Source organism: Vipera ursinii (assembly GCF_947247035.1).
Source record: "Vipera ursinii genome assembly, chromosome: 1".
Classification (NCBI taxonomy): Eukaryota; Metazoa; Chordata; class Lepidosauria; order Squamata; family Viperidae; genus Vipera; species Vipera ursinii.
Genome location: NC_139512.1, coordinates 15584936 through 15598031, shown reverse-complemented (window position 1 = coordinate 15598031; position 13096 = coordinate 15584936). Strand labels below are relative to the sequence as shown.

General features: G+C 44.1%; 1 protein-coding gene across 2 annotated transcripts in view; it reads left to right on the top strand.

The window, feature by feature from the left end:
- ZBTB7A (zinc finger and BTB domain containing 7A) overlaps positions 1-7636 on the top strand; it is a 70421-nt gene extending 62785 nt beyond the window's left edge. For both annotated transcript variants that reach the window (XM_083363853.1, XM_083363854.1), the window contains one exon: positions 7046-7636. In XM_083363853.1, the coding sequence (XP_083219979.1) occupies positions 7046-7484 (439 nt within the window). In that variant the 3' untranslated portion in view covers positions 7485-7636. The remainder of the gene's footprint in view (positions 1-7045) is intronic.
- The last annotated feature ends 5460 nt before the right edge of the window (positions 7637-13096 follow it).

Below are 13096 nucleotides of genomic sequence, written 5' to 3'. Positions count from 1 at the left end.
ACCGTGTTTCCCCGAAAATTAACACCGGGTCCTATTTTATTTTATTTTTTGCCTCCAAAAGAGGCACCAGATCTTATTTTTGGGGTAGGCCTTACCTCACCTCCGGCACCAACAGGCCCACCCAGCCGATCCACTTCTTCTGGAGCCGAAATTGTGCAGCTGCATTCGGGCCTGTATTTTGCAGTCAGGCCTTTCCAGAAAGCCTAAGCAGCTGAGTACCGAGCTATGGATTCAATAGCTTGCTTGGTGCTTGGCTGCTGAGATCTTTGCAGAACTGAGCTACGGATGGAAGCCATAGCTCGGGTCTCAGCTGCAGAGGCCTTCCGGAAAGCCCCGTGACTGAGAAATGCAGGCCTGGCTGCAGAAGAGGCCTCAGAAGAAGAAGTGGGCCAGCGAGGAGAGGCCTGGCCGCATCTCCACACCCTTGCTCCCACCCTAGGTTGATTTTTGGGTGTGTGCCTCACCCCAAAACTAGGGCTTATTTTTAGGGTAGGGCTTATATTAGGCCCACCCCCCAAAATCAAGCTAGGGCTTATTGTTGGTGCAGACCAGGGGTAGGCAACCTTGGCTCTTTTACGACTCGTGGACTTCAACTCCCAGAATTCCTGAGCCAGCTGAGGTTTCCAAGCTGAGCCATCCTGGCTCAGGAATTCTGGGAGTTGAAGTCCACGAGTCGTAAAAGAGCCAAGGTTGCCTACCCTTGGTGTAGGCCTTACTTTTGGAGAAACACGGTAGCAGTTCGAAAGCATGAAAATGCGAGTAGATCAATAGGTACCACTTCAGTGGGAAGGTAACAGTGTTCAGTGTGTCTTAAATGTCTTTGGACAATGCCAGCTCCCTCGGCCAAGAAACAGAAGTGAGCAGCGCCCTCTAGAGTCAGAACAGGGATTTTTTTTTAATCTTTACCTTATACATTTGCCCCTCCATATGGAGAATCCCAGGCCATTTTCAGTCTGATTTTGAAGATGGTTGTTTAATTTGCTCTTCCTACACTTCCTTCCAACAATTTGGTTGTCGGAAGACGTTCCCAAATTTGACTGGGCCCCCTTTTCAAGATCAGAATGTGCTTGTTCATATTTTTGGCTGCTGCACGGCGAAGACTCCTCTGGCTGATAAACGGGCGGTCTACAGGTAGTCCTCGGCTTACGACACAATTAGAAATGGGATTTCTGTAGCTAAGTGAGCCGTGATCTGACCACATCCTGTTTTGAAACCCTTTTTCTTTTTCTTTTTTTTACTGCAGTTGTTAGGCAAATCACACGGTCGCTAAGGGAAGCCAGCTTCTCTCCCCGATTGACTGATTGATTGGAAGGGGGCCCGTTGTGATCACACGGCTGTAAGATGCTGCAGTCGTCACAAATTACAAGGTGGCACCCAAATGGCGATGATATGACGGGTGGTGCAGTGGTTTTAACTTTTAGGATGGGTCATAAGTCACTTTTTGTGAGCCCGTTGTCACCCTGATCTGTCGTTACACAAACAGTCGTAAATCGAGGACTACCTATAAGCAGAGGTGGCGGATCACAAGCTGAGCAGAAGGTAACCCATGGGTGTTTGTTGAATCGTGAGGACCCCAACTGAACAGGATAGTTGATCTCCAATAACCCCCAACTCCAGCTGTTCTGGAGACAAGCCTTTTCCAGATGTTTGCACCTCCAAATTTCACAGACTTTTTACTGATGGTCAGGCCTGCTGAAATTGAGGCGGGATAGAGCCCCAGATATATCCGTGGGGCCAGCCTGCCTCCTCCTGGAGGGACTGTAACCACTATTCTCTTTTTTTTTAAAATTAGTTTATAAAATACAAAAATACCACCCAAAAAAAGAGGGAAATAAGGGAGGAAAAAGTGCAAGAAGAAGGGGGGAAAGGAGAAAGAAAAGGCATTGACTTCAACTCCCTTTGGTGCAGTAAAAATAAGGCAATAGCCTCAACTTTTTACTTTTCCATAATAATGTAAACCAGCCATTTCTGTAACAACGAACCTATTCATCAGTAAAACCCCAAATCGAAGTTTCATTTCGCCCCCCCCCCCCACCTCGAGCACAAAATCCAGAAGCGGTTTCTAAGTAGAAAGAAAAGTAATAGTTTTTTTTTCCCCTTCCCCTCTAACCATTATTCTCAGTTGAGAATCTACGGCAGTGTTTCTCAACTTAAGAACCTTTTGTGAGATGCCTGGACTTCAACTCCCAGAATCCACCCCCCCTCCCTCAGCCACCTAGAATTCTGGGAGTTGAAGTCCAGGCCTTTCAAAGTTGCCGAGTCTGAGAAAGAGACTTGGGATAGATGGATTGGAGTTGTTAGACCCATTTTAAAGCCATCGGGACTCGGTTAAAATCTCGCCTCTCCATCCGTACCCAACACAAGTTGGACCAGTTTTCACTCCTGGGGAGGAGGGTTGTGCTGTGGTTTTGTGTGTGTGTGTGTGTGTGTGTGTGTGTGAGAGAGAGAGAGAGAGAGAGAGAGAGAGAGAGAGAGAGAGACTGAGCGGGTTGGGCCAACCCAGCTCACTCCGCAAGTCTGCTCCTTGTGCAAATCCAGGAACTGGATTCACTTGGTCACTAAGTGAGTTTTGGAGTAAGCGATGCAGCCTCGGTTTTGTTTCGTATTTTCCAGAAGGATCTTCTGGGTTGGTTCTTCGGGACCTTGTAGAGAATGCAAATTATTTTTTTCCCCCACTTTTAATGTTTTTAGAACCATTCTCCCTCGTGTGTGTGTGTGTGTCCGTGTGTCTCTTTGCATTAAAATTGTTCTTCCATGCCGTGCAGTGCATTATGAGAATGGACAGTGGGACTGCTTCCAAGCAGGATGAAGTTGGTGCCCTAAACCCATTTGCCAAATCTTTTCGGGGCGAGGGGGGCAAAAAAAAGGGAAGAGGGTAGGGATTACACACACACACACACACACCAAGAAGCCAAGTTTTGGAAATCTACTGTACAACACCTGAGGGAGAGTGAAAAGCTTGGCACAATACAGACTGTGCCTTGACTTAACGATCCCAACATTTCCGTGGCTAAGCGAGACGGTCGCTCCGTGAGTTTTGCCCTGCTTTCTGGCCACCGTGATTAAGCGAATCCCTTAACAGTTCTTAACCTAGTCTGGCAAGGCGGTTCAAGAGAATACACAGCTTCCCGATTGACTCTGTTAGTCAAAAAAAAAGTCACCAAAGGGGGAAATCACGTGACGCACGCGCGCACACACACAGAGGACCCTGCGACCGTCATAAGTACGAACCGGTTGCCCAACATCCCGAATTTTGAATCCCGTCGAGCAAAATTTACGACCCGATGCTGCCACGGGGGTGTGAAAAGCGATCAAACGTCACTTTTGTGACTTAATGTGCGACATATCACTTTGGGCAGTACCATTCTAGCTTCGCTAAACGCAGTGGTTGTAAGCTGAGGACAAAGTGAATTCTTTTCCTTTGGCAAAAGACCTTCTTTTTTTGGGGGGGGGGAGAACCGGAAGAGGATGGGAGATGCTTTGTCCTCTTACACCATCCCACCCCCTGACCCCCAAAGCTGGTCTCTTGTTCCACTCCAGACATTGCATCCAGGAGAGAACAGAACAGAATACCAGAGTTGGAAGGGACCTTGGAGGTCATCTAGTCCAACCCCCTGCTAAGGCAGGAAACCCTATACCATTTCAGGCAAATGGCTGTCCAGTCTCCTCTTAAAAACTTCCAGTGTTGGAGCATTCACCGCTTCTGGAGGCAGGGAGTTCCGCTGGTTAATTGTTCCCATTGTCAGGAAATTCCTCCTTAGTTCCAAGTTGCTTCTCTCTTTGGTCAATTTCCATCCGTTGCTTCTTGTCCTGCCTTCAGATGCTTTGGAGAATAGGTGGACCCCCCCTCTTTTTGTGGGGTTCATCCTCTTCAACCTTAAAGATTTGAAGGTTTGTTAAGACAGTCATAGGCTATGATGACAAAGCCTTTTTCGGACTCTTACCTTCCGTCTCCCACTGCCTGCCAAGGAGAATTGCAGATCCAGCTTTTCCAGTTTGACCACCATAAGTGGTGAGGCTTTTCACTCAGGGAGCTTCTAATTTTCTTTCCCACCTTCTGTATTCCTACTATGCTGCCACGGACTTCATTGGTTATTTGGAAATTGTCTGGGCCACTGTTTCTCTACCTTGGCCTAGAACAGGGGCAGGCAACCTTGGCTCTTTTATGACTCGTGGACTTCAACTCCCAGAATTCCTGAGCCAGCCTGGCTCAGCTTGGAAACCTCTCCCTTTCCCCTCAGCATGGCTGGCTCAGGAATTCTGGGAGTTGAAGTCCAGGAGTCATAAAGCGGCCCAGGCCTAGACCAGGGCTAGGTAACCTTGGCTCTTTTATGACTGGTGGACTTCAACTCCCAGAATTCCTGAGCCAGCCTGGCTCAGCTTGGAAACCTCTCCCTTTCCCCTCAGCATGGCTGGCTCAGGAATTCTGGGAGTTGAAGTCCACGAGTCATAAAGCGGCCCAGGCCTAGACCAGGGCTAGGTAACCTTGGCTCTTTTATGACTGGTGGACTTCAACTCCCAGAATTCCTGAGCCAGCCTGGCTCAGCTTGGAAACCTCTCCCTTTCCCCTCAGCATGGCTGGCTCAGGAATTCTGGGAGTTGAAGTCCACGAGTCATAAAGCGGCCCAGGCCTAGACCAGGGCTAGGTAACCTTGGCTCTTTGATGACTCGTGGACTTCAACTCCCAGAATTCCTGAGCCAGCATGGCTCAGCTTGGAAACCTCTCCCTTTCCCCTCAGCATGGCTGGCTCAGGAATTCTGGGAGTTGAAGTCCACAAGTCATAAAAGAGCCAAGGTGTCCTACCCCTGGCCTAGAACTAGAAACAACCTAGAACTAAGGAGAAATTTTTCTGATAGATAGAACAATTAACCAGTGGAACAACCTGCCTCCAGAAGCTGTGAATGCTCCAACACTGGAAGTTTTTCAGAAGAGACTGGACAGCCATTTTGTCTGAAATGTTATAGGGTTTCCTGCTTGAGCAGGGGGTTAGACTAGACAACCTCCACGGTTCCTTCCTACTCTGTTAAATTCTGTTCTATTCTAATATGCAGCTCGACCAACAGGCCTCATAAACTTAACAGGGAGAAGGAACTTCCACTCCTTTGTCCTGGCTTTGGTTGATGATGCTTTTAGCTTGTCCAGTCAGGGGAATTGTCTGAGCCATCCGGAGTCCATTAAAAGGTTTTTGAAGCCTGGAACGACATAAGATGGTTACAAAAACTGGAACATCCAATCAGCGCCACCCCCCCTCTGGGACTCTGGAGAGCTACCCAAAGCCCTGACTGCCTCCAGAACACAACATCAGGGTGGCATTGCTGGACATTTCTTTCCCATCCCTCTGGCTGTGCCAGCCAGGAAAAAGTTTCCGAATGGCAGTCCTGAAGTCCTCGACTTACGATCACAATTAAGTGCCAAATGCAATGCTGCAGTCTAACCACTGCACCAGATCTCTTGAGATAGATAGACAGAGAGAGGGAGAGATAATATAGATGGATGGATGGATGGATGGATGGATGGATGGATGGATGGATGGATGGATAGGATAGATAGGCAGACAGACAGAGAGAGACAGATGAGAAGATAGAGATAAGATGATAGATAGATAGATAGATAGATAGATAGATAGATAGATAGATAGATAGATAGATAGATAGATAGATAGATAGATATGAATAGAGAGATAGATAGATAGATAGATAGATAGATAGATAGATAGATAGATAGATAGATAGACAGATAGATAGACAGATAGATAGACAGATAGATAGACAGATAGATAGACAGATAGATAGACAGACAGATGAGAGGATAGAGAGAGAGATAAGATGGTGGATAGAGATAGATAGATAGATAGATAGATAGATAGATAGATAGATAGATAGATAGATAGATAGAAGATAGACAGACAGACAGATGAGAGGATAGAGAGAGAGATAAGATGGTGGATAGAGATAGATAGATAGATAGATAGATAGATAGATAGATAGATAGATAGATAGATAGATAGATAGATATGAATAGAGATAGATAGATAGATAGATAGTTAGATAGATAGATAGATAGATAGATAGATGATAGAAGATAGATAGACAGACAGATGAGAGGATAGAGAGAGAAATAAGATGGTAGATAGATTAGATAGATAGATAGATAGATAGATAGATAGATAGATAGATAGATAGATAGATAGATAGATATGAATAGAGATAGATAGATAGATAGTTATAAATAGAGATAGATAGATAGATAGATAGATAGATAGATAGATAGATAGATAGATAGATAGATAGATAGATAGATGATAGATACGGTAGCACTAGCGCAGACTTATCTACCGCTTCACAGTGTTTTACAGCCCTCTAAGCGGTTTACAGAGTCAGCTTCTTGCCCCCCAACAATCCGGGTCCTCATTTTACCAACCTCGGAAGGATGGAAGGCTGGGTCAACCTTGAGCCCCATCAGGGTCGAACTGCAGACTCTGAGCAGAGTCAACCTGCAACGCTGCATTCTAACCACCGCGCCACCACAGCTCCACAGCCCCATATCTTGCTTTATATCCAGAACAGTGTAAGAGATTCAGGATAGAACCGAATCTGTCCAGGATCGAGTCCCAAAAGATTAGAGGTCCTCGACTTACGACCAAGACGGGGGGGCTGACATTTCTGTTGCTAAGTGGGATAGTTGTTAAGTGAGCTTTGCCCCAGGAAGAAGTTAGTGCCTTTCCAATATAGATGCTCTCCTCAAGCATGGACTGCAATGCCCAGAGTTCCCCAGCTATCATGGAAGTTGAAAATGGCTATCGCAATATGTGGATATACCCAGGGGGCAATTTTCAGTTCCCAGAATTCCCTAGCCAGCATGACGGTTCCTGGGGAATTCTGGGAGTCCGTCCACCTTCAAATGGCCGAGTTTGAAAAACACTGCTTGCATCTCAGCAGATAACCTAGCTGAGCCAAGATGAGAAAAAGAGCGAGCTCAGTCAGCGAGCCAATTCGCCCTGACTCCCTTTTTGTTTTTGTTTTTCTCCCCCCCGCTTTCCCGCAGGCAAGACAAGCTGAAGGTCCACATGAGGAAACACACTGGGGAGAAGCCCTACTTGTGCCAGCAATGCGGCGCCGCCTTCGCCCACAATTACGATCTGAAAAACCACATGCGCGTTCACACGGGTCTGCGCCCGTACCAGTGCGAGAGCTGCTTCAAGACTTTTGTCCGATCCGACCACTTGCATCGGCACCTTAAGAAAGATGGCTGCAACGGCATCCCTTCCCGCAGGGGGCGCAAACCCCGGGTGAGAGAAGCGGCTGTCGTCGCCCCGGTCCCGAGTTCGAATCCCGATGACAGCAGCAGCCTGGCGGGGGGAGAGGAGGCCGAGGAGACGCAGGGGCCCGCCGCGCCCCAGGACGAGTTAGAACAGCACTTTGAAGAGAGTTCGAACGCCAACGAGGCGTCGGGAAGTTTGAATGTAGCTGGGGGAATTGTCTGAGGGTATTAAAAAAAAAAACCACAAGGACTTTCCTAAACCAAAAAGAAAAAAAAAGTGTCACAAAATCTAGTTATAACTTTCCTCCGGTTCCTCTTGATAAAAAAAATATTATATATATATATATATGGTTTCCTCACCTTTTGGGGGGGGGGGACAAAAACAAAAGAAAACCCACAAAAAAGTCAGAATAGCCTTATAGGTGTATAATGTATCTCTGTTTATGATCTTCCCGTTCGATTTATAAACTCTTGTTAGCCATGGATGAAAGGAGACCACCCAGTGATCAAGGTTTTGAGCCAGGGGTCGTGGGCGGGGCGGGGAGTACGTGTGGAAGAGAAGAGGTCTGCAAAACATGAAACGAAGCTTCCAGAATTTTAGTTTTTAAGTTTTAAAACTATATATATATATATATATATATATACATACAGACATAAAGACATATATATTATAATGGCCTTTTTTTGTAAGTATTTTAGAAGCTGCTGTTCCAAAGGGACACAATGAGGGTGGTCAGTGAGTTGGCTGACTTAAAAAAGCAAAGAAAAAAGAGGAAGCTTTTTTTTGGGGGGGGGGAATATATCTTGTTTCTTCCCAATCACCCTTCCCCTCCCCTCCTCCCCTGTTCTAAAATTCTCATTTTTTTTCTACAAAGCTTCTTGGAAGAGCTTTCCTTTTAAGTCAAATCGTAGTTCTTAAGGCTGTTGGCAGAGAATTTCAGGCCTGTTTTTAAAAGTTTGGTGAAGGGCAAAAAGGGGATTTGACATTCGTTGGGCACAATTCCCCAATGTCAGGTTCTGGGATAGGATGTTGGCCTGTCGAGCAGGGAAAACTCAAGTTGGTGTCCTGAGTTTCTTCCAAACCCGGGGGGGGGGGGGGAGAAACCCACATAGTGTTACGTGGGCCAAAGGATTACAAGTGCTAGCTTTTTTTTGGGGGGGGATTATTTGTGATCAGACAAACCACAACGCCCTCAACCGTTATACCAAGCCACCATTTCCAAAGCTGGCTGAGGCCAAGACTGTTGCGTTGCAAGCAAGGCTACATCTCGGCTTATTAGTTTTTCCTTCTGGAGTTGATTTGCATCCGTTTCAGTCTGAATCGCTTTTTTCCCCCCACCCTCCCAAACCAGATAAACTTCTTGAGATCTTTGGTGCTTTGTTCAATGCTCCAGCGAGGATTTTAATAGTAGTCATTAAAATCTCATTCTTCGTTTCCCTCCTCCCCGGAGGTGACCAAGCGAAGCCCTGTTTTAAATGGTACTGAAAGTTGCAGTACAAGTTATTCTTCCCTCTCCTCAAAGGGCATCGGGTTTTTTTCCCCCTCACCGAGATCTGCGGAAGAAAAGATCTCGCGGCATGGCTCGCTTGCATGAGCTACGTGCTGGCTTCATCCGCTATTCCTCACTTTCCGACACACACTCCTCTCGGGCTGGTACAAATATCCCAGCCTTGTTGTACATGTGGGAATATTGTCCTTTAATTAGCCGGCGTGCCAGGGACGCCGATGCGAGACACTCCCAACATCAGAGGTGCCAGCAAATCGTCCAGATGTATCTCTGCCTCCAGCTTTTCCTAAAGACCTTGTCTGTACCTCATTTGGCACAAAACAAGCCCTAAATACATGCCCAGCGATGGCTTTGTAGGAAAAATGATTTGTTCCTGGCATAAATTAAACCCTAGTTAATTCAGGGTTTACATTTCCCACCCCCACCCCCCCATTATGTAATCTTCCTTTTTTTTTTTAGTATGTTCCCTCGTTTGGAAGTCTTAAGATAGCCAGATTTATGCTTAAGGGTGTCTGTTTGGATCGTGATAAGGTTTGGGGTCCAAAATTGTCTTTCGGGGTGATTTACCAAATCTCTTCCTATTTATCCTCTCCTGTCGGTAAGTAAGTAGCTGTATCAAAAAATAAATAAATTTAAAGACACAGCTCCCTCTAAGCTAAAAAAATAAATAAGGGCACCTTTAGCTATTTCAGAATTTTTTAAATGCACAGTTTAAAGAATATATATATATATATATATATATATATATATATATATATATATATATATATATGTATGTATGTATGTATGTATGTATATATATATATATATATATATATATATATATATGTATATATATATATATATATATATATATATATATATATATATATATATATGAATTTTAGTCATTTCCTTTTTTTGTTCTTTTTTTTCCTTTGACAAGCACTTTTTAGATTTCCTTTTTAATATAAATATATATTAAAAAAAGGTGAACTGTTTGGCCGAATGTAATTAAATAGGGGAGCATGTGTGTACTGAGAGAGGATTTATATATATATATATAAAATAAGCAGAACAAGATGGATATTTTATTTAATACAAAAAAAAGCAATAAAAACCACACAAAAAAAGAGATTAGAAACAAAGAAGTCTTAGCACTTTGAAATGGAACGGGTACTTTAAAAAAAATCACTTTATCTTAATTTAAAAGAAAATATATATCTATATATCTATATAAAAAAAAACAAAGAAACGAATATGTTTACACGTCGAAACCATCTTCTACGGAGAAAAATTTATTGTTGTCTATTGTTTTTATTAAAATAATTCCTAAAATTGAATTTATTTTTGTAAGAGAAAAAAAACAAATATGTACATATATATATATATATATATATGTCTATATATTTGCAAAGAGAGGGAGAGAGAGAGAGAGAGAGAGAAAGAAAGAAGAAAAAGACTCAAATGGAATTTACCATTTTGGTTTGTTGGCTTGATAGGGAAATAGAAATAAATTTAAAAAAAGGGGAGGATTGGATTTAATTAGATTCTGTGACACGTTGCAAAATTTAGGCAGATATCTAAAGCAACCCTCGAAAGTGGATTGCACTTCAGAAATATATATATATATATATATATATATATATATATATATATATATATATATATATATATATATATATATATATATATATATATATATATATATATATATATATATATAAAAATGGAAGCTTGAATTTTTAAGCAGGAATCATGGGGTGTTGTTTTTTTCTTGTGTATGTTTATTTTTTTTTCCTCCCTCCTGTTTTGTTGTCGTTCTGGTTTTGTATACATGTCTCATTGCTGGTGCTGGGCTGTGCGTTCCCCAACCACAACGTGGGTCTTAGGACCGTCTCGGCGGCAGGGCTGACCAAACAGATGTCCTTGCTGGCCGCTGCGGAGTGGAGTAAGGCCAAGATTAAATGTCCAAGCCTTCTAATCTTTTCGGGAGTGGGGGGGGGGGCGGGTTTGTCCCATAAATCCAGATCAGCATAATCTTCCTCTTTCCACTGGGACGGTAGAGTTACCATCCACCGATTTTCCTTTCCGACTCGTACAAGATGGGGGAAAAATTGGTAACCTGCAAAATTGAAAGTCTCTCTCACCCGCTCTCTCTCGAACCCAGAGCCAGAGGGGGGGGAAACCTGCCTCCACCAAAAAAAAAAATATCCCCCCCCCCGCAAATGATGAATTTTTTTGCAGGAATGACCGCTTCACCCTAAAAATTCACACTAAGCACAAATCCGAAAACCGCTTTTCAGCGGCCAGTGGAGCATCTTCCGACTCGTCCTACTGACCCACCTAGGCCAGGGGCCGCCAAAGCTGACCACTTTCAGACTTGTGAAGTTCGACTTCCAGAATTCCTTCGGCTGGGGCATTCTGGCAGTTGGAAATCCACAAGTCTTAAATTGACCAAGTTCGGTGACCCCTGACCTAGTTTCTTAAAAAAAAAAAAAAGACAAAGGGGTAAACGGGGAAAGGGTAATCCGTTTTTTAAGTTTTTGGACATGTCAAGTTCCCGGGCTCCATTTTGTCCTCTTGTTTGTTGGTTTCCTTTCTTCTGTACCATTGTTGTCCACTTGAGGGGAAGGGGAGCCAAAGACGGCCCGGGCGGGGCCTAGATGGACATGTTCCCCTCTCCCCCCCCCCGCCCCGTCCTCCACCTTCTCTTCCACGGAGATCCTCGGCTTCGCACTGATTTTCAATGATTGCATATGCAAAAATTAGCGTGGACTTTGTAAATAGGTAGTAGATACATGAGATTCCTTATTGTAACCAAAAGTTGTGGTTTCTCTCCCAGGTTGTTTTTACACCCGTCTCCATGACTGTTTGTGTGTCCTTCTTTCTTTCTCTCTCTCTCCTCTCTCTCTCTCTCTCTCTCTCTCTCTCTCTCTCTCCCCCCTTCCGAAGTCTCCTCACAATTGATAAATCCCACCACGTTTTTCTTTTGCCTGTTTGATGCCTTCTTCTCTTAAATCCAGCTTCTACTTTCCACTAGACCCGAGGGTACTCTTTGGCTAAAGAAACATCAGAAGACTTGGCAGGATGTCGTTTTGGTATGAGCACAATTTAGCATTTTATAGGGATATATATATATATATATATATATATATATATTTAAACTCTTGGTCGCTGTTGTTCAAGTTTCTCTTTTTTTCCCCTTGCCGAGGGACACCGAAGGTCTCTTCCCCAATTCTCTGCAAGACGGCGAACCAAAGTTTGATCTTGGGTGCAACTCAACCCTGCTGCCCAACCCCAAACACAGCCGGTGCCCCCACTTCCTTAGTGCCCCCTTTCCTGTATCATTGTCTGCAAGACTGGCCAAGGGTGCTTAATCCAATTTTAATCTGGGTTATCCCTGCTCCCTAGAGAGAGTGCGAGGAATTGTGTTTCGTTTTATAATGAGGAACTAGCCAAAAAAAAAAAAAGCAAAATGAAAATGCATACTGTCCCCTCCCACCCACCTTGACCTCACCAGTCGTAACTCCAGCGCTACTTGGAGGGAAGATTACCCTGGTTCAAAACCAATCCAGAGCACAGTTCTAGCTGTGTCTGTCCTTGGTGTCCCTTTGTGGTCGCAATATTCCCTTCAAAGAGTTTGTACCGATTGGACTGGTGTTTCTCCCATTGAAAGTCAGCGGGACCGGAACGAAATCCCAAATTGGAGGTCATGGAATCGGGAGCGAGCTGTGTGTGACGGCAACACTTTAACATAAGCTTTGATGCGTTTGCACTTTAAAAAAAAAAGAATTGCATTTCTGTCTTGCATTCGGTCCTGCGCTGGCCTCTCTGTTCTGCCTTAAATTCATCTCAAATCCTCTTTGTACGAGCGATGATAAAAATGACTGCATGCAGCGTTCTCCTCCAATCCATATATATATATATATATATATATTAAGGTTGTGGTAAAGTGTTGCCAAAGAAACTTGCTGATTTCTTTTTTAACCACATTTCAGGAAGAAGCGTTTCTCGCTTCGAAGGGTGTTCACTGATAGAATGTGTTTTTTTCCTGGGGTAGATTTAATTGTGGATTTCAACGAGGTGCTTGAAGTGGTCCAAGTTTGTGTGTGTCTTTCCCGTTGTTTGCTTTCGTACATTTGGCAGGGATGCGGGGCACTGAATTCGACGGCCACTGATTGGTTTCCGAAAATTAGGAATGACTTTTTTTGGGGGGGGCGCTGGATATTGTGGTGCTTCAAATACACCTGGGAGCTTTTGGGATTGATTCCGTTGAAAAATAAGCAGGAATTGCCTCTTTGCTCCCTCCAAAATACTGTTGTGCTTAACATGGGTGTAAGAGTTT